Here is a 20,527-nt window from a genome sequence, read left to right as displayed (position 1 = left end):
ACTCTTGTTTGACAGAGCTGACAAACTGTATACACTGCTTTTGGAATGTAAATCTGTGTGTATTTTTAAAATATACAGAGAACTTTGCACAGTACTACTGAAGGCAAGCACACACTCCTTGCAAGACGGATGTAAAATGTAGATTCCCAAAATAATTCTGAAATGCACTAGAGCATACTGCTCATTTACAGTACATAAAAATAATAAAAAGCACAGAACACATCTCCAGGCAACAAGCATGCGTTCACAGTAATTTCACTGACGGCATACAGGCATAACAACACAAAGTACCTATTGGTCAAGACGCATCATGCAGTTGGATAAAAAAACAAAACAGGCAAACAGTAATTAAAGAGATCAAAAAGACACACAACACACTGGATTCTCTCTGAGGTCAGTCATATCAGTGGCAAAGTATTAAACAGTCCCTTTGTCCATGTGCAATTACAAGCAGAGATACAAGGCCAAAATAGAGCTGAAAAAAAAAAGTCTTATTTCCATATTTTTTGGAATGTTAACTTAAAATTGACACTTTTAATTTATGCATGTATATTTGAATTAAATATGCTATGCCCCACAGGACGCAAAATTGGAATAGAATTTAAAGTGAAATGACAAAAAGTGTATTTGAAATAGTAAAACAACAGAAGAATTCATTAGATTAGACTAACACAATTATAATATTTTGACTTTTAGAAAATGTATAGCATTTTGGGAAATTAAAGGGATAGTTCAAAAATGAAAATTCCATCATTATTTACTCCCCCTCATTTTGTTCCAAATCTGTACGAGTTTCTTTCTTTTGGAGAATGTTGGGAACGAAACAGTTGCTGGTAGCCATTGACATCATCAGCATTTTTTCCATACTATGGAAGTCAATGGCTGCCAGCAGCTTTGACTCATCTTTTGTATTCAACAGAAGAAAGAAACTCAGGTTCGGAACAATTTCAGGGTGAGTAAATGATGACACAATTTTATCCTCCACCATGGTCGATGAAATAATGACTAACTTTTTTGAGGTAATTTACTAAATATCTAACCTAAAGGCTTTACATTTCATTCAGTTATTCGATTAATTCAACTGATGGTGCGTGCATAATTACTAGGCAAGTCGATATTCTGATCTATTTTTTTCCAAGCACATTTTACCATTTCCAAAGCACATCAATCTTAGTAAGTACTGTTCATTTTGTACTTAATCATTTGTAAGTGATATGTAATTGTCCATGAAGGCTAGAAGTGAAAATTACTTATATTCAGGTGTGCATTATAATTAGGCAGGTTTTCTTTTACAGATAAAATGAGCCAAAAAGAGATTTAATTCAGTCTGAGAAGTCAAAAATTATTAAATGCCCATGAGAAATATTCAAAACTAATGCAATACAGAAATTGCAAAGTTAAGGCATGACCATTAAACAGCAAAATGCTCAATGAGTCAGTACGGTCAGAGAAAAACAGCCCCCGGTTTCACAGACAAGGCTTAAGCCTAGTCCCAGACTAAAATGTAAGTCTGAGCTGTTTCAAATGAAAGAAACTTGCACTGACTGATCTTAAAATATATCATGCACACCAGTAATGTTTTTTTCTATGGCACATTTATAAAAATTACTTTAATGGCCTAATACTGGCTTAGTCTAAGCCCTGTCTGTGAAACCAGGCCCAGGTGGACAAGAAAAGAGAAATGTTTTCAGCAAAAGAGTTATGAATTAGGGTGAAGAATTAGGTGTGAAACCCTTTAGTCTCCAGTGCCACAATTTTCCAGCATTGCAACCAACCTGAAGTCTCCAGAAGTGCAATGTGTCAGGTTCTCAGAGACTTTGCTTAGATAAAGAATCCTAAAAAAATGACCCTCACCTAATAAGAATCACAAGTGTAGTAAAATACATGAAGACATTTTTTATAGGCTTTATGGACAGATAAGTTTAGAGTGGCTCTTGAAGGACCAGCATCACATACTTTTCGAAGAATTTATGTTCCAGAATCTGGCAGTATGTTTTGGGAGTTCCTTTTTTATCTCCTATCCTGAAAAGTCTGTCTTGCATCCTGAGTTAAATCAGTCTTTTCAGACTGAGTTAAATCTCTTTTTTGGCTCATTTTATCTGTAAAAGAAAACCTTGAACAAAAGAAGTTTTTCTTTTCCAGCCTTAAAGGAGAAGTTCAATTCCAGAACACAAATTTACAGATAATGTACTCACCCCCTTGTTGTAAACGATCCCAGCCAAAGAAGGAGGGTCTTATCTAGCGAAACGATCGGTTATTTTCATTTAAAAAATACAATTTAAATACTTTTTAATCCCAAAAGCTCGTCTTGTCTTGCTCTCTCTGAACTCTGTGTATTCTGGCTCAATTTAGGGTATGTCGAAAAAACTCTGATCGTATTTTCTCCCTCAACTTCAAAAACCATTTCAAAATCATCCCACATCGCTGCAGAAGTACCAAATCAGTCTTTGGAGATCAAACACCCTCAACAAAAATTATAAAACAGCGTTATAGGATGATTTTGAAGTTGAGTGAGAACATGAGATGGGAGTTTTTCGACCCTAATCATCATGAACCGGAAAAAAACTGTTCAGGCAGAGCAAGACAAGACGAGCGTTTGACATTAAAAAGTCTATAAATTGTATTATTTTTACGAAATTAACTGATCATTTCACTAGATAAGACCTTCTTCCTCTGCTGGGATCATTTATAACTGCATTTGGGATCATCTGAAGCCGCATTTAAACTGCATTTTGGAAGTTCAAAATGCGGAAGTCCACTATACGGAAAAAAATGCTGAAATCTTTTCCTCAAAAAACAATTTTTTTACGACTGAAGAAAGAAAGACATGAACATCTTGGACAACAAGGGGTGAGTACACTGTCTGACAATTTTTGTTCTGGAAGTGGACTTCTCCTTAAATGGACAATTACATAACACTTATAAATGAATAGGTACAAAATTAATAGTAGTTACTAAGACTGATGTGGTTTGGAATTTGAATAATTACGCACACACTGTAAATAAATTCAATAAATTCAAGTTAAAACTGCATCCTGTTCTCTACCTCAACTCAAATAAAAAAAAAAACTAAAAATTTGAGTCATTCTTAATTACTCAGATTCCACACAGAATTACACTCAACTCCCTGTTCCATTAGAATTCCCATTCATCTTAATGGCAGTTGCTGGTTTGTCTGGCACAGAACCCTGTGGATGTGGATAGTTGTGTACACAAGCACAAGGATACTTTTGACTGGCCATCAAAAATGTTTATACTGGTTACATAATCACCAGCTGGGGACACTGGGGTCATGCTAACCAGCTAAACCTTGAGCCCGTGGGTTTTTATTTTACCATTATATCATAACATCCCTCATCGTAATTCTGTCATGATTGTTCTGGCCTTTTTTTGTCAGTTTTAAAAATACAGTACATAAACTCAGTTATGTTAACCGAGAACAGCAGCAAATGCAATTTCAAATACGTCTGAAGATGTGTGTCTGTCAGTAAACAATGCTTTGCCAAAGCCATTTATGCGCTAAAATATCACTATTCAAATACAGAAATACTTACAGAAAGTTGAATCATATTTAACAACCAGACTGTGTTAAATATGTGATGTAAGGGTCATGCTTAAGCATCCCACAAGAACTGGATTATTGAAATAAAAAATATAATCTCCAATCTAAGACAACCGTTCTCAAATATGTGACTGAAATACTAAAACAGCTTATTAAAATAGGACTCTGTTCCAGAAACTAGTGAACTGCCTATTTAGGCCAGACATCAAACATGTGCTCCTGACACAAAAGCAGAAATTTTATGTTGCCTTCTTAGATACCTCATTCTTAAGCAGCATCACATTGCATGCTAAAGCTAAACTCTATTCAAATCAACTGTGAGTTGAGTTTTCTTACGGGTCATGTGAGGAGTATTACCTGTGCTGCCTATGTACGGCTCCAAACTAGTAGCTTGGTAGACGTAAAGGCAGGTCATTACATTTTAAAATAGCGCTGTAAAGTCCAAAAATTTTAACAATGCCCTATATGATTGGAATAATTTTCAGATCTATCATCATGCTGCATTATGGGATCACACTGCTGAGTTATGGCAAAAAACAACCCTGATGGAATGACTGTATGCTAGCAGCACCAACATCATGTGTTCAATTACCATGAAACAGACAGACGGATAAAATGACATTTGAATGCACTTTGTCACTTTGGATAAAACAGGGTTTCTGCAGGTTTTTATGAAGATACATTTAAGATATTTAAAACCAAGTAAAATGTAAGGAATAAAGTGAAGGGAACACAAAACGTCAATATGTTCTCTGAACGTAAATGTAAAGGGAGCACTCAACTTAGCAAGAGTTTGAAAACAACTTCTAACAGGTCTCCATTACTTTTTAATACATTTTATAAAAAAAATAGCTTATGGCTTGAATAGCTCTGCTCCCAAACACAAGAATATGGAAATAACTTTTACTGTACTTCCTGATTACACTGCAAAAAAGTGATGCTCTTCCTCAGTAATTTTATCTTGTTATCCAGCGGAAATGTCTAATATATTTTAAGCAAATAACAAGAGCACTTGCTTTTGAGAAATTTATCAAAATGAATTGTGTTTATGAATAAAACAAGAACAAATGACTGGCAATGGGCTCAGAAAAATCAACTTAATTCAAAGAGAAAAGTTTTCATACCACACTGACAGATATTTGTTCTCGATTTAAGCCTTTTGTTTAAAATAGTTCAGTTTCAGACTTCATATATTCATTTTGCATCTCAAGCAAATGGGTCTTGATTTAAGGTTTAGATATTGGAACTTACAAATTATCAAGACAAATACTGAGCGAGATATTTATTTTATGCAGTGCATGAAACATTCAATGCCATAACTTTATGAATTTAAGATGTTCTGCATCTATTTGCAAGGGCATCAATGTGAAAAAAGTACACTTCCATAATGCACTTAAAGTGCTCTGTTTTCACACACTAATTTTGTACTTAATATACTAAAAATGATTCTTTAGTACTTCTTAAGATAAACTTAAGATCATCTAAGTGTACTCAACTGTGGTATTTTGGGACACAAGGAATATGAACTAAAATGTGCTAGATATCACACACTAAAATATCTCTGTATTTAAAAAAAAAATGCATTTAGTTACCACTTGTAATACACTTGAACCCATCTTTCATACACTACACTCTTAAAAATAAAGGTTCCAAAAGGGTGTATTTGCAGTGATCCCATAGAAGAACCATTTTTGGTTCTCCAAAGAACCTTGTAGTGAACAACTCCTAAAAGAACCATTTCAAAGATCATTTTAAAAATCTAAAGAACCTTTTTCGACTATAAAAGAACCTTTTCTGCATTTGAAAGGTTCCACGGATGTTCAAAGTTCTTCATAGGATCATTGATGCCAACAAAGAACCTTTATTTTTAAAAGTGTAGTACACTTAAGTGTACTACAAGTGCTATCTAAATATTTTTTTTTAAAATAAAGAGATAGTATGTTAAAAACATATTTTAGTTCATATTCATGTTGTCCCAAAATAGCACATTTGAGTACACTTAGATAATCTTAAGAAGTACTAAAGAATCATTTTTAGTATATTAAGTACAAAAGTAGTGTGAAAACAGAGCACTTTAAGTGCATTATGGAACTGCACTTTTTCCACCTGGGAAATTAAGACTAAGATCTGCAGAAACCCTGTAAAAGCATCTGCCAAACGCATAAGTGTAAATATGTATTTTTTGTTTGTGCAAGAGTTCATCTAGTTTTCAGAATTTCTAAAATAATATGGCAAACAAAACGTTCCAGTACTCTGTACTTATAAAACGGTCACTGTGCAAATGTGTATGAACACGTGTAGCAGTTGGAAGAATCAAGAATAAATCTAAAGGTAAATTCACTTTCCACTAAAGCTTGATTAAATGCAATTAAGTGAGTCAAATTATTAAAATATTCACATTTTAGATTAAAAGGGGGTATTATCTATAAAGCGCCATTGGTGCTATTTCAGCGATTTTACGGCTTTGGTCAGGTTGCTGTAAAACTCCACCATACTTGTGGGGAAAAATGAATCAACAACCGAACGAGGAAGCAAACCTCCAAGATCAGTCTGGAAAAAGCTGAACAGCTGGGTTTTGCCTGGTTCCCTACAGAGAAAAAAAAGGTAAACATTTTATCCAATTGATGAAATTGTCTCCATCTGCTGTCTGATGTTTGAATTACATCAAACAAAGACATGAGAAACTCACCCTGGAACAGGAACGCAAGAACATCCACACGGATGGTTGAAACCTCTTACGAAGCCGGGTTGAGGAGGACAGTTTGGATGGGTTACATTGGTAGCTATAAAACAATACCAATAACAGCATCATTATCTTATTCTGGACAGTGTCGGATTCAGATCCACTTAAACCCAACATACCATTCGATGAAACTGTGCCATCCTCATAGCGTTTAACGGAAATGACATCAACAAAATCCCGAGGTGAAATAATGCCCATAGCAGCCGAAGGTGTGACTGTTCGACAGATTGAAACATCCTGGGAAATGAAAAAGAAGTGCTTTAGAAATGAATGTACCGTTGCATCACAGCGTTACGTACCAAATCGCTGCAATGTCATGTGCATCATAAACATCTCAATGAAATTAGAATTATTAATGGTGAAATGAAATGGTAAGAATAATGACTGTTTTCAAACAGGTATCCAAGATACTTCTCTTGATCACAAAAACTTCCTCAAACTCATGCTACTGGTTGAGCCAATGTTGCTTTGAGGCTGATTTTTCAACTCAAACAAACAGACCAATGTACCATACACCCAGTGTTTACACTTTTCAGGATGTTAGCCAACAAATGGCTTACTTATAGCTGACTGTGCACATTAAACTGGGATCCAAGAAACTGATTTAAAATAAAATACCATCACCAAGTAAATAATAAAGTACCACCACCAAAAAAAGTTCCTTACACCTGAAAGAGGAAGTGGTCAGGTCATATGATTTAACCCAACAATGATCTCGTTTCACATGTATTTGTATTTGCGTGTTATTCTTACCGCAGACACCTGCTCAAGCAACTCAAACTTTTTTATATTTGCATCCCATTTTACACGGAGTCCATTGATTTCAGGTTTCAAGCAGTCCCAGACTTTCTCTGGACTGCCATTAATGATCCCTTCCCCCTTATACCTGAAAACCCCAAAGAACACACACAATTACTGCTCATGCATACAGAGCAAAGGTTAATGCCACTGCTGTCATGTTTGCACATGATGTCGACAGCATATAAAATGCTAGAAAAGGCTAAAAAATATGTGATCACTTAAATATTAATAAATGAGTGCTGTCAAATCTAATAATCACATCCAAAATAAAAGTTTGTTTTTACATAATATATATGTAAAATATACATTTAAACATATACATTTAAAAAAATATTTGTATGTATTGTATATATTTGTATGTAAACACGTATATAATTTATTTTATAAACATTTTACATATAATTGTAACATTTTTCCTTAATATATACATATATGTGTGTGTATTTATATATACATAATAAATATACACAGTACACACACATTTAGTATGTAAACAAACTTTTATTTTGAATCAATTTATCGCGACTAATTCGATTAATCACGAGTAATCAATTTGACAGCACTAAAAAGAATATCTTTACATAAAACACATTACTGTACTATAAGTTCACAATGCACCACATTACAAGGTTCCCACCTTTTGGCCAACAACTGATTGTTATTTATGATTTTTTTTAAAAGACATATCGTTAATACTGTTTTTGATAATTATAATATAACTGATTCTTTGTTTTAAAAAAGCATTTTATTTTAGATGCCTAAAATAATGACATTCTGGTAACTTAATGTTTTTAAAATTATTAGAAATGAAATGAATCATAGAAAAGCAACAAAAGAAAACTAACAATTTGTTTACAAAAAATAATAATAATAATAATAATAATAATAATTTTTATACTTTATACCAAAATCCTCAAGTTGGCCAAGGCCATAATCAAATCTTTAGGTCTTCAGGACTTCAAAACATATAGTTACAATAATTCAAATAGTCAAATAAATATCTGCCATGTGAAATATTTTTCTGCAGCTGAGCACAACTAAAGCAATGGATATTATTTTTACATTATGTTTCATATCCTGACAGCACGAGTATGGATATGTATTGCCCTCAGTCTCACAGGCTGAATAATGTCCACTTTTATGAGGGTGCAATATTCCTCATTTAATATGTAACAGCATTTTCACTATCTGGAGTGTTTATACAACATGAACACGAGAAGTCAGCACATATGACGTCACGATGACAAATTCAGGATCGTAGTGTAATTTACAAATTTATACTTACACATATCCCGCGAATTCACAGGAGGGTCTCCAATACACCACGACATCATTCTAGAGAAAAAAAACCCACAATGTTTGTTTACAGACAAACAACTGCAAAACATGACAAAATGACACAGTTGTGTATAATACTTACAGTTTTCTTGCATGATTTCCATCCGGACTCGTCTTTTCTGTAGCTCAGGAGACGATCTTCCACTGATCTGGCTGTTTGTATATAATCCATGACGATGGAAACTATGTAGTTCTATTTTGTATCACTTTATCGCTTGTCCTCTAACAGCACATGTATTAAAGCGTTATATCGCGAGTGACCGGTTGCGACCTGCTAAAAAGAGTCAAATTAAACAATTTACCTTCGATTCTTCCGGGATATTTGTTCAAGTACGTCCAATACCGATACACTAACAGTGGCTACAATTACATCTGCCAGTTTCTGGTATAATAGGTCAGATGTTTTCAGTTCATTCATTAGTTACAGATGATCACAGTGACTGTCATCGTGACTGACCGGCTGCGACAGATAATAATCGATACAGTTCAATGGGGATCAAGGGAACGCTTCAATTAAACAAGCGCGATCAAAACAACAAAAAGAGACAATAACCCGTATAATGTCACAAAATCATCCTAAGTTTAAAAAAAAAAAAAAGAGTAGAAGGCCACTTCCTTAGTCTGTAGATCGTCAGAAGAATGTTGCATTCTGGGAATTTGAGTTTTCTGGGTCGATGCTGTTTTACAGTACACTGACTCGTCCCCATATGTATTAATAAATAAACAAACAGACTGATTGTTTAAATATGAATTAGTTTCATCAAAATATTTTATTCATATCACATTTAGGTGAACATGGGGCAACTTTAAATAATTAAGCGACTTTAGTTTGAGCAGATGTTTACCTTTTCTCTTCTAATTTTATCCAGGCCTATAATAAAGAGTTCAGATATGCAATGGTATATCAAAAGCTGACAATCTCATCTAAACTATTTTTTTTAAAATGTCATGGATTTTAAAAAGCACTAAAAATAACTTCACTGTCATTATCTTAATGGTTAAGGTTAATGGTTAAGCAATGCTTAGCTCTTGTGCCTGAGCTTGACCATATAAATATTTATTTTTATTTATTTTTTTTTTTTTTGCTCTGTCCTTTATAGTAAGGTTTTTATAGTGTTTTAATTTCACTTAAAACACAAGCATTATCATGACCCTGCTGGACTCAAATATAGATCTTTTTTTTTTCAGTAATGTAATAATTTAGCCAATTAGCCATCTGAAAATTAATATTAAAAGCATTGGATTAAACATAAGTGCTTATGCGGGAACTCTTTTCACCTGTTGCCCATTTGGATCAAGGCCAGCTGATTCTTAAATTTTCATTTTACAATGTTTATTTTATTTTCATACACACCCGAATTTTGAATTCACGTTTTCAGCCTTGAATCAGACAGCAGTCTACAGATATCCAAACATTATGATTTATATATTAGATTTAATGTAAATCTAGACACATGCAAAGTACACTTACACACTTGTAATTTCTTTGTGCTTTACAGGGCAAAACTGTAACTTTTATATGATAAACCTCTATATACTACACCAAATCAATGGCTCTGTTCCAAAACCTAGTAAGCTGCCTTACTGCCTACACAAGCAGCTGACTTGTATGGAGTGATCCAAGCTACAATGGAATCTCACAAATGACTGATTTGGAACTCTCCTCATAGACAGCAACTTGTGCAGTTTGTCATTTGGATGTTTGCTATGCTATACGCTAAGATAGTATATATATATTTTAATCATTATATTTCATTATGAATGAAATTCACTGTATTTATAATAAACATTTCTCTCAATGTGGATTGTGGATGGACTAATGTTGTGTTTCAGACATAGTTGGAGGTGGGAATACTCGAGCTGCCCATTTGCAACGTCAACATTTTCTAGTTTAGTAGATGTGGGGGAACCTCATAGATATTGGCAGGTAGATGCCACAACTGACTGCTCCAGATATTGACGCCATCGCCATCTTGGAACAGTCAATGTGTCGTCACCTACAGTAAAAATCAATAAGTTTTCCAAGGTGCCATAACATTGTGCTGCCTCAGTTTGTAAAAACGAAAGAAATTGGATGAACATTTTTAGAGGTTAGAACAAAGTTCAACCCTGAGAACAACCCCCTTCCCCCCCAACTGCTACTCAAAAGTAGCCCAATCGCATTTTGAAGGGGGTTACCCTGGTCAAATTAGAATTCCAGGGGCTAAATGTTATGTTATTGGAGTCGCTTCAACCCATGGCAACAATGTTAAAGTAGCCCAATTCCACGGGAAAACCACAAACTAGGCGAAACTGGGTGAAAATGTGTTGGCTTGTGTTTTTAATATAATAAATATAAACTATGGTAAGTTTTTAAATGGCGTGTTAGCTAACAGCTTCATCTTTTTGTATTGTGTTAGTTCAACAAAATCATCTGCTGAAGTCTACTGAAGATAGATATATGCGTATAACAAAATACAAAGTCAACTTGCTCTTTGACCCTCCCAGTATGGCAGAAGGCTTATGTACAAACCTAATGCAAGTGTGCAGCCATCTTTAGAATCTGGTCTTTGAACTTGTTTTTGCTTAAATTCAATAGCAGGGGTTACCGGACTCAGTCCTGGAGGGCCGGTGCCCTACAGAGTTTAGCTCCAACCCTAATTAAACACACCTGAAGCCAGCTAATCAAGGTCTTAGTAGATATACTTTAAACTTTCAGGCAGGTGTGTTGAGGCAAGTTGGAGCTAAACTGTGCAGGACACCAGCCCTCCAGGACCAAGTTTGGTGACCCCTGCTCTATAGCATTATAGTGTTACATTACATTTGTATTTTATATTTTAATTTTATCTTCCTACATTTTTTCTTGCTTTTATTGTATAGCTTTTACTTGCCTTACTTTAAAATTGTTTACCTCATTGTTCTATTATTTATTTTTGGTTTTCTGTTGTCTTTGTCAAGCACCAATTTACCAAGACAAATTCCCTGTATATGTATACCTACATTACTTGGCAATAAACGTGATTCTGATCACTGCTGAAAAGTAATTAGCTGGATTTACTTTTTGTAGTGTTAACACGTTATCAAGTGCATTGTAATGTTTGAAAGCAAATGTCATAACAAATGTCAGTAGATTGGGAAGATTTTATAACAATTGGATGATTCATAAATGCATACAACTTACCTTCATGCTGTGGAAATACAAACTGGAAGACATAAGACCACCACCGAAAATGGGCTGAGCTACATTAAAAGGTATCTATGTATACATATCTAAGGCAAAATCCAAGTTGCCTGTAGGACTGCAATATTCATTGTGCATAATGGTAAAGGATGCATACAATGTTGCATTACAATTTGGCCAGAAGGCAGCCTTTCAAGGCTCCAATACACTACAGGGCTGGACAAGTTGCCCATAGTTGTCAAAAGGCAGAGGCATTCTGCAGATTTTGGGGCAGTCTGAGTTTAAAGAAAATTGCGTAGCGTATAATGGTCACTGACTCTGATTCTGTTTCTATTCACCTGGAGGATATCAAACGAGTTGATTTTAGAACACATATTGTTTTCATTTGTCAGCAACGACTAGGAATGACTTAAAAGTCATCAGATCACATATGATGCCTAGTGTTTTCCAATATGTTCCAATTTTAAAAGGTCATGCAATGTATTCCAGCCTTTAGAAGGCAGGATAATAATTCAACCTACCTTATGAAACACTTGGTGTTTACGTAAACTTAAACAGCTTACCAGTGTTTTCGAACAGAGCCCTAATCTCTGTTTTAGCTCTAAATAGGTTAAACATTGGAGCAGACAAGATCATTACCAGACACATTAAGTTTAACGCTGTTCTTGGATTTCTTTTTGGTCAGCTTGGCGCTGGACTTCAGGTACTTCTCTTTGTTGTGAATGACCTGGATGTACTGATCCGTACTGCTGTTTTGTTGATCACTACTGGACGCCAGCGATGCCGAATCCGACTCGGTCAGCGACGGCTCCACTTTGTGCTTGGTCTTAGGCTTGACGTACGGTTCGCCATACCTGTGAGCCGACTCTGGGCCTCGGATGTTTGTTTGAGGGTTGTTTACCCAGTCATCTTCCTGCTCGTCCTCTTCTTCGTCGGCGTATAAACCTTGCTCCATAGACAACTGACTGTTTATCGTTTCGCCAATGTAGAATCGTGCAGTCTGATGGAGGTCAGATAGCGATCGCGGACGGTTAGACTGTCTGAACGATCCCCTCCTCGTGTTGCTCTTCGGATCTTCCTCTTCCTCCTCCTCTTCCTCACTGAGGTGTGGCTGGTGGCTTCGGTGAGGAGTACGAGGAATGTAACACTTCACGTTACGTGGATAAAGCTCTACGATCTCCGGTTCGTCTGCGAGGCGGTAATGTCTCGGTATGCGTGTATTTGAGCGCATGAGCTTCTTGCGTGCTTCGTGTTCGTTGACGATGACGTAGCGTGTCGTATGTGCTCGGCGGCCTACATAGCTCTGAGCTGTGATTACGCCAGGCTCAGCGTGCATGGGCCGGAGGGTCTTCCGAAACAGCGGATCGGAATGGATGTTCTCGGCGTACCGTGTACACGGGTTGTAGGCCATGTTGTGATAGGACTTGGAGCGGCAGGAACCGCTGGTGCTGCCCAAGTATGCAGAATGCCTGGTTATTAGAAAACAAAATGTGACATGAATATGTATGCTTGCACATATTCACCATACCTTGCATTAACTCAAGAAACAGACATTTACTTTTATGATGTGGCTTGTAATTTATTTTAAAGTAACAGTTCACCCAAAACTGCAGCTTCACTACGTAGTTTCAAAACCTGTATTCTTTTCTTGTTCTTGAGTTGTTAAGCAAAAAGTGGATGGTGATTTATACTGTCAAGGACTAAAAGCACCATAAATGCAATCTGCCCACAATCTTCCTAAGAGCTCACTTTGTGTTTCACAGAAAAACAGAAAATAATAGAGGGTTGGAATGACATGAGGGTGAGTAAATGATGACTATGTTTGCATTTTTGGTGAATTGTTCCTTTAATTAGATTAGTGCATTGCATTTTATGAAATGATTGGTGAAGCCAAATGAAGTTTTACTCTCAAAGTGCAAGCACTGAAGACCCTATTTGTGATATTTAATTAAGTTTATTTTTAAGTTAAGCTCTATGAACAGAATCTACATTTATTTCATTAGCAAACACTTTTATCCAAAGCAACCTACAAGGAAAGCAATGTTTCATAAGATAAAATGTATTATGAGTCACACTGTGCTGAGTATAACATGAAATGCAGAAAAGCATAGAAAGAGAGAACACTTTCTTTTTGGGGAATTATTAAAGTAAATGTTTTTGTTTCTAGTTGTGGATTAGTTAAGTGCTTGCAGAAAAAGTGTCTTTAACTGTGACATATTGCTGATTACCCTTTTTTTTTTTTTTTTTTTTTTTTTTTTTTGTCCCTCAGTTTAAAAAAAAAAAAAAAAAAAAAAAAAAGAAGCACATTTACACTAATGCACATTAACAATTTAAGTCAAGTGAGACTGTTCTGAAGGGTTTAAGAGCAGAAATATATAAAGTTTGAATTTTGTTAAAGCACTTAACATAAATTATTCAGAAAAACTTTACTGCAGTTTATTGTTTGGTCGGTAACGCTGTCCAAATCATACTTTTTGAGCTGGGACTCATTTTCTAAGTGGATGAGCTTCTGGTTATGAATTACTGGCATAATTCCTGCAGTGCAGTTTGCTTTATGCATCCTTATGCATATCAAACATGGCATGACAAGCCAAATATCTGAATAAAGTACACAGACACAACGTCATTTAAGGGATAGTTCACCCAAAAATGAAAATTCTGTCATTAATTACTCACCCTCATGTCATTCCAAACCCATAAGACCTTTGTTAATCTTCAGAACACAAATTAAGATATTTTTTATGAAATCCAAGAGCTTTCTGACCCTGCATAGACAGAAACGCAACTGACTCGTTCAAGGCCCAGAAAGGTAGTAAGGACATCACTAAAATAGCCTGTGTGACATCAGTGGCTCAACCGTAATGTTATGAAGCTATGAGAATACTTTTTGTGCACAGAGAAAACAAAAATAAAGACTTTATGCAACAATTTCTTCTCTTCCGTGTTAGTCTTCGAAGCACGTTCACAATAGTAACACAACATAGCTGAAGCCAGCTGAACCCCGGCTCCTACGTTAGCAGCACCACACGCTTGCATTAAACTCATACAGTAGATAATTACTGAATAAAAACGTTATTTTTGTTTTCTTTGAACATAAAAGGTATGTCATTACATTACGGTTGAACCACTGATATCACATTGATTATTTTAACAATGTCCTTACCACCTTTCTTGACCTTGACAATCAGTTGCATTGCTGTCTACACAGGGTCAGAAAGCTCTCGAATTTCATCAAAAATATCTTAAATTGTGTTCTGAAGATGAATGAAGGTTGTACAAGTTTGGAACGGCATTAGGAGTAATTAATGACGTTGTGTCTGTGTACTTTATCCAAATATTTGGCTTGTCATGCCATGTTTGATATGCATAAGGATGCATAAAGCAAACTGCACTGCAGGAATTATGCCAGTAATTCATAACCAGAAGTTCATCCACTTAGAAAATGAGTCCCAGCTCAAAAAGTACGATTTGGACAGCTTTACCGATCAAACAATAAACTGCAGTAAAGTTTTTCTGAATAATTAATTTATTTCTGCTTTATTTCAATTAACAAAAATATAATAGTTATTTAATAGTTTTAACTGTGACCCTGGACCACAAAACCAGTCATAAGTAGCAGGGGTATATTTGTAGCAATAGCCAACAATACATTGTATGGGGCAAAATGATCCATTTTTCCTTTATGCCAAAAATCATTAGAATATTAAGTAAAGATCATGTTCCATGAAGTTATTTTGTAAATTTCCTACTGTATATTTATTTTTAATTAATATATATATTTGTATATTAATTTCTGATTAGTAATATGTATTGCTAAGAAGTTCATTTGGACAACAAGGCGATTTTCTCAATACTTTGATTTTTTTCAGATTTTCAAATAGTTGTATCTCGGTCAAATACTGTTCTGTCCTAACAAACCATACATCAATGGAAAGCTTATTTATTCAACTTTTTTCATGATTTTCAATTTCAAAAAAATTGACACTTCTGACTGGTTTTGTGGTCCAGGCAGGGTCACAATTTTAGTTAACAATAACACTACTGTAATCGTGATTTCTACCTTTGAAAAATGAGAAAAGATATTATTTTCTGCAGTAATCTACATCATGCCACACATTCTGTTGATAGAGCTTAATTTGTATTGAACTTTGAAACAATGCTTTAACAGAGTACCGTCATAGGTAGAAACAAAATTGTTCATTCATAACTTCATGAAGATATCAAACCTGACAGGTATGTACTCCACTCGCCGTACTTGTCTTTGAGGAACTGAGGGGCTGCTGTACATTCTGAAAGCACTATATGGGCAGAAATGGAGGGCAGTGAAGCTTCATGAACTGCAGATGCATGGAAGCCAAGCAGCAATGAATATATAAAGCCACAGAGCAGCACAGACCTACTAGCCACAGGCTCTGCTTTGTGTTTCTGCCGCACAGGGACAGAGGGGCTCCGCGTCGCTCCGGCGGCTCTAGGGATGTCAGGCCGTGAAGCCGACTGCGTTATGGTCCGGATGCTGTTTTCATGGCGGACGGGAGATTCGAAGTTGGTGACGCTGCCGTTGCGGCGCGGAGGGGAGGTGGAGCGGGCGGACGACTCCATACTAGTGAGGTCGCTCTCTTGTTCTGGCTTTTTATCGCCGCCCTCAGGTGCCTGCAGACGTGCTGTAAATCACACATTTACAAACCCAAATGTCCAGCCAACTGGTGACAAGCTGATATTGGCTTATGACGTTATATATTGTGAGTGCATAACTTTGGCCGTTACTGCTCAGCAGCCTGAAATGAGCCTGAAACGTTCTCTTGTATTCGTAATGAAGATAGACAAAGTACCTGCAGCTAACTGAAATACTTTCTTCTTGTCGTCTGTGCGCTCCTGCAAGAGGAGATTTAATTAGCGTTATAAAATAAACTGCTGGAGAAATGAGATTATATGAAATCCAAAGACCTTATCCTGTTTCGCTCGGGTTCTTTATTGTAAATCACGGATCTGTTAAATGAACCGAAATACATCATGATGATATTCAGTTTCGAGTAACTCACGGTCTGCAGCTGCAGTCTGAGCTGGCTGTTGGTGACTTTGAGTGATCTAGCAATGGACTGGAGGTAGTAGATCAGCATGCTGTAAAAGACAGTGACGAACAGCACAAGGTTAAGTAACTGAAAGCATTTGTCCTGCTCACCTAGTCGAATTATGTTGGCTTGACAAAACCAGCATGCTGATATTGTACAAACAGGGATATGGACTTTCTCTAACTCTCTATAAACACAGGCCAAAACTTGTAAATGCAACTCCTAAAGCTTTTAATCTACACCCTCCAAACTCAGCAGTAAGGAAGCTACGTTCTTTAATTGAATCAACCTGTGTTTTTCCTACCTCAGACTATCAAAAATACAAAATATGCAAATACAAAACATATCAAATGCACATTCAACTGATCAAAAGTGACAGTAAAGACCTTTATTTACTTTCTATTAGTGCAAAAAACCTTAATATTTGTATATTATAATGATTTCAGAAAGGTCATGTGGCACTGAAGACTGGAGTAATGATGCTGAAAATTCAGCTTTGATCACAGGAATAAATAAATATGTGGTAATTAAGGCCAGTGTACATAAAAGTACTTACAAGAGCAGAAGCAGAGCGGGCAGCACTACCACAGGACTGGTGACGTAACTCATCACTTTACTGAACCACAGCGGGAAGTCATTGGCAATGGTTTCGGAGATGATGTCGTAAATCTTCTCCTGGCCACTACAAAGCATCAGAGGAGATGTGAAGAAAGGTAGCTGTGTATTTTCAAAACAATTCTTATACTCTGCTAATATTTGATTCTGAATGGTGAGTCATTCTTAAGTTAAATATTTTTGTATAAACAATGCTAAACTGTATAAACAAGCAAACAATTTTCTATGCATCAGTGCTGGTCACATTTCAAAATAGATGCAACTCCAACAATTTAATGTGCGTTTATTCATTTATTTTGAAGGTAGCTGTGTAGTTAGTGAGATAATGTACAGTCAGCTAGGCATCGTTGCAAAATAAACTTCCTCAGGATGACAGAAGGCTGATCACATGGATTTATTTTGCACAAATGATCAGTTGAATGTATGCATTATTAAATGCAGGGACACAATTATTTTAGTATAACAGATACTATTATTGTGTTTATTCTCACTTTTTCCATTTTAATTTTAGCTAAAGTTTTAGTAATTTTTTGTCATTCAGGTTGTTTTAGAATATATATTTTTTTATTAATTATATAGCTACACTACCAGTCAAAAGTGAGTGGAAAATCAGAGTGGAAAAATTCAGGGTGGGAGGAAAAAATATTTTTCTGATTTTTTGCATTCTTTCGCAAAACTTTTGCGTTTCCTCGAGAAACTTTGCGTTCTCTCACAAAACCAATTGAGTTCACTCTACAGCTTGTACTGATTCATACAGCTTGTACGTTCGCAATTGAGCGGTTCATGGAGTTTTATTTTGAACTTAGACTCAAGTATTATATAAATACATCAAGGCACGGTTTTGGGACATTCTAAAACGCTTGATGTAAGACACTGGAAGGCCAAATTCAGTACACACCTTATATTAATAAAACATACAGACTAGCAGAATAGCCCAGTATATAAACGTAACCCGCTAACTTGCACGTTAAGCCTATCCCCCACAGAAAGGAAACGCTTAATTAATGGACTAATACAGTATAAAAGGCTGAATTCGGTATACAGTTTAATACATTGTAAATATAGGGAAGCAGGTAAGCCCTGAATATGAACAGAAAACGCTAAAATTCAATGAACAAAAAATTACCTCTGCATCCTCAAGCTACTATCAAATGTGCATTTCTAAGAGACAGAGAAACTGATATTATTATTATTAATATTATTATCAACATTATCATTATCAGACAACCCAAACCTGTTTCTTGATTTGAAACAATATAACTCATTAGAACATGCAGAAATTAATTTTTCTATTTAGATATTTATTTTGTTAAGGAAAATTAATGGTCTGGTTTCTACTACTTTTACTTTGGAGCAAAAATCTGACTTTAAACTAGATTTGACATTTACCATGATAATTATCGATATCAACTGATATGAAAAAATTATTGTGATAATTTTTGGCCCATATCACCCAGCCCTAGTCTTATATAGCAAAATAATTGGTCATTTTCTTAAAAAAAAAAAATACAATTTGATATACTTTTTAACTACAAATACTCCTCTTGCAATAGTTTTGTGATGCTCGTCCATAACTAATTACGTTTTTTCCTAGTGGGAGAAATCTTCTAGATTTCAAAAGATTTAAAAATCCATGATACACATACAAATGGACCAAACATTAAACAGTAAACTGTTACAAAGACATAAATATGTGTCATTTAACATGCAACAACTTTTGAACGGTCCTCCTCCTCCACACTTGTAAAGACTGAGTCAGTATTTCCGTCTATGTCATGCGTTACCTTTCGAAAATCGGGTGGGTAAATCATCAGGAAATTTTAATTTTGGAGTGAACTAATCCTTTAAGTGTTGTCAATCGCAAATGGCTTACTTACAGGTGTCTCCGCATATCTCTAGGATAAGGAAAAGTATTTCAGTATCTTAAATTTAGGGATTTATTTACCTGAAAGGTCCACAGTACTGAGACGGCCGGTACCTCACAATGGCAAAAATGGTTGGTAACATACACAGGAAAAGCATGAAGAGAAGCATCGCCAGATAGAAGTTATTTGACCTGGAGAATAAAATAAACTTCAGTTAAAAACCATAATATACTTGAATTCACTCAGATACACAATGAAACGACACTGATTTGACCATTTCATAATATCAGATAAGTTACACACTCCCCGCCTGCAGTGTGACGACTCCTTTATGTCGTATAAAACACAGCATTATCACTAAACATGAAATACGCTTAGACTACACGGTAATGTTTCGCCTCACATCTGCGACTGCCTGATAAAGCTACAATGAAGATGCAATTACATAAATCTGAAAGAGAGAGCGAGACTGATGCTTTGACCAACCCAGTCGCTTGTCACACTGAAGTATCCACTCTTATCGCTGTACTCACCACACTGGAAAATGAGAGGGATTTGAATTCAGTCAAGCAGAGAACAAAAGTGTAGCGTTCAGAGACTCCCTGATCCATACACTGAATGCTGGCTGATTTTAAATTAATCTCACAGCTCGTAAAAAACAAAATTGTTTCATATTGCAACTACTGTCAGAGGAATTTACACTCCTCGTTGTTTTCCAGTAAAGGAAGCATGTAGAAATAGTCTGGGGAGGTTTTTAAACTAAGAACGATGTAGAAATCACAGTTCTTTGTTGTACTGTAATATGATCAAAACATATTTGACAAAAGCCTGTCAAAGTCTGTTTAAGTTAAGGGTTGGATTTGACTAGCTCTGTTTGCTAACCCAATGCTATACGATTTCAGTAAGCTATTTGACTGTTCAAACTGAATGTAAAATGCACAGTTCACCAGCTAATCAGAACATATTTGATGTTTACATTTAGATTCATGCATTTGGCAAATGCTTTTATTCAAGACAGTGCCAACAGTCTAACGCGCCCTGGCGAGGTATTAATGTCAACACAGTTTTAAGTGAAAGTAAACAGACGGGATGAAAATTGAATAAGCGTCAACATATATTGTCTGTGCAAGCCTTGCAGTGCAAACGTAGACATGCTGAAAGTATCTATTTATGGATTATTTTCCGCCACTGTCAATCCTTTATTTGAAGTGGTCTTGTGCTTTAGTGTTGATGTCAGCTCTGTCAGGAGGTTTTGGCAGGCTGCCTCTTACGGCCTACAAAAGTGTGCAGTGTCAAATGTAGAAAACATCAAAGGCCAAGAGCTGCAACTTACAAACACTGAATATTAAATGTTAACTGCAAACATTAAATATT

At 35.7% G+C, this 20,527-nt stretch overlaps 2 protein-coding genes across 2 annotated transcripts in view; both read right to left on the bottom strand.

Annotated features, from left to right (window-relative positions):
- Nucleotides 1-5,626: 5,626 nt before the first annotated feature.
- stard5 (StAR-related lipid transfer (START) domain containing 5) lies at nt 5,627-9,032 on the bottom strand. Its single transcript, XM_051115293.1, has 6 exons — nt 8,527-9,032; nt 8,392-8,441; nt 7,059-7,191; nt 6,425-6,542; nt 6,252-6,345; nt 5,627-6,149 (listed from the first exon to the last, which is right to left on the bottom strand). The coding sequence occupies exons 1-6, from the start codon at nt 8,614-8,616 to the stop codon at nt 6,005-6,007; spliced, it is 630 nt and encodes a 209-aa protein (XP_050971250.1). The 5' UTR covers nt 8,617-9,032; the 3' UTR covers nt 5,627-6,004.
- A 601-nt stretch (nt 9,033-9,633) lies between these two features.
- The window catches only part of LOC127168428 (transmembrane channel-like protein 3), a 31,062-nt gene continuing 20,168 nt past the window's right edge, over nt 9,634-20,527 (bottom strand). The window contains exons 17-23 of the mRNA XM_051115286.1: nt 19,234-19,344; nt 17,230-17,355; nt 16,644-16,722; nt 16,434-16,476; nt 16,001-16,265; nt 15,831-15,902; nt 9,634-13,073 (exon numbers count right to left, since the gene is read on the bottom strand). Coding sequence (XP_050971243.1) covers nt 12,215-13,073; nt 15,831-15,902; nt 16,001-16,265; nt 16,434-16,476; nt 16,644-16,722; nt 17,230-17,355; nt 19,234-19,344 — 1,555 coding nt within the window. The 3' untranslated portion in view covers nt 9,634-12,214. The remainder of the gene's footprint in view (nt 13,074-15,830; nt 15,903-16,000; nt 16,266-16,433; nt 16,477-16,643; nt 16,723-17,229; nt 17,356-19,233; nt 19,345-20,527) is intronic.

Source organism: Labeo rohita, chromosome 7 (genome assembly GCF_022985175.1).
Source record: "Labeo rohita strain BAU-BD-2019 chromosome 7, IGBB_LRoh.1.0, whole genome shotgun sequence".
In the NCBI taxonomy this organism is placed as follows: Eukaryota; Metazoa; Chordata; class Actinopteri; order Cypriniformes; family Cyprinidae; genus Labeo; species Labeo rohita.
The sequence above is the reverse complement of the archived record's forward strand: the minus strand, read 5'-3'. Positions and strand labels throughout refer to the sequence as shown.

Coding starts and splice junctions, on each gene's coding strand:
- stard5 (XM_051115293.1), bottom strand. CDS start 8,616: ATGGATTATATACAAACAGCCAGATCAGTGGAAGATCGTCTCCTGAGC. Junction 8,442..8,526: donor GGAAATCATGCAAGAAAACT/GTAAGTATTATA, acceptor TTTTTTCTCTAG/AATGATGTCGTGGTGTATTG. Junction 6,543..7,058: donor TGCTTGAGCAGGTGTCTGCG/GTAAGAATAACA, acceptor TTCATTTCCCAG/GATGTTTCAATCTGTCGAAC.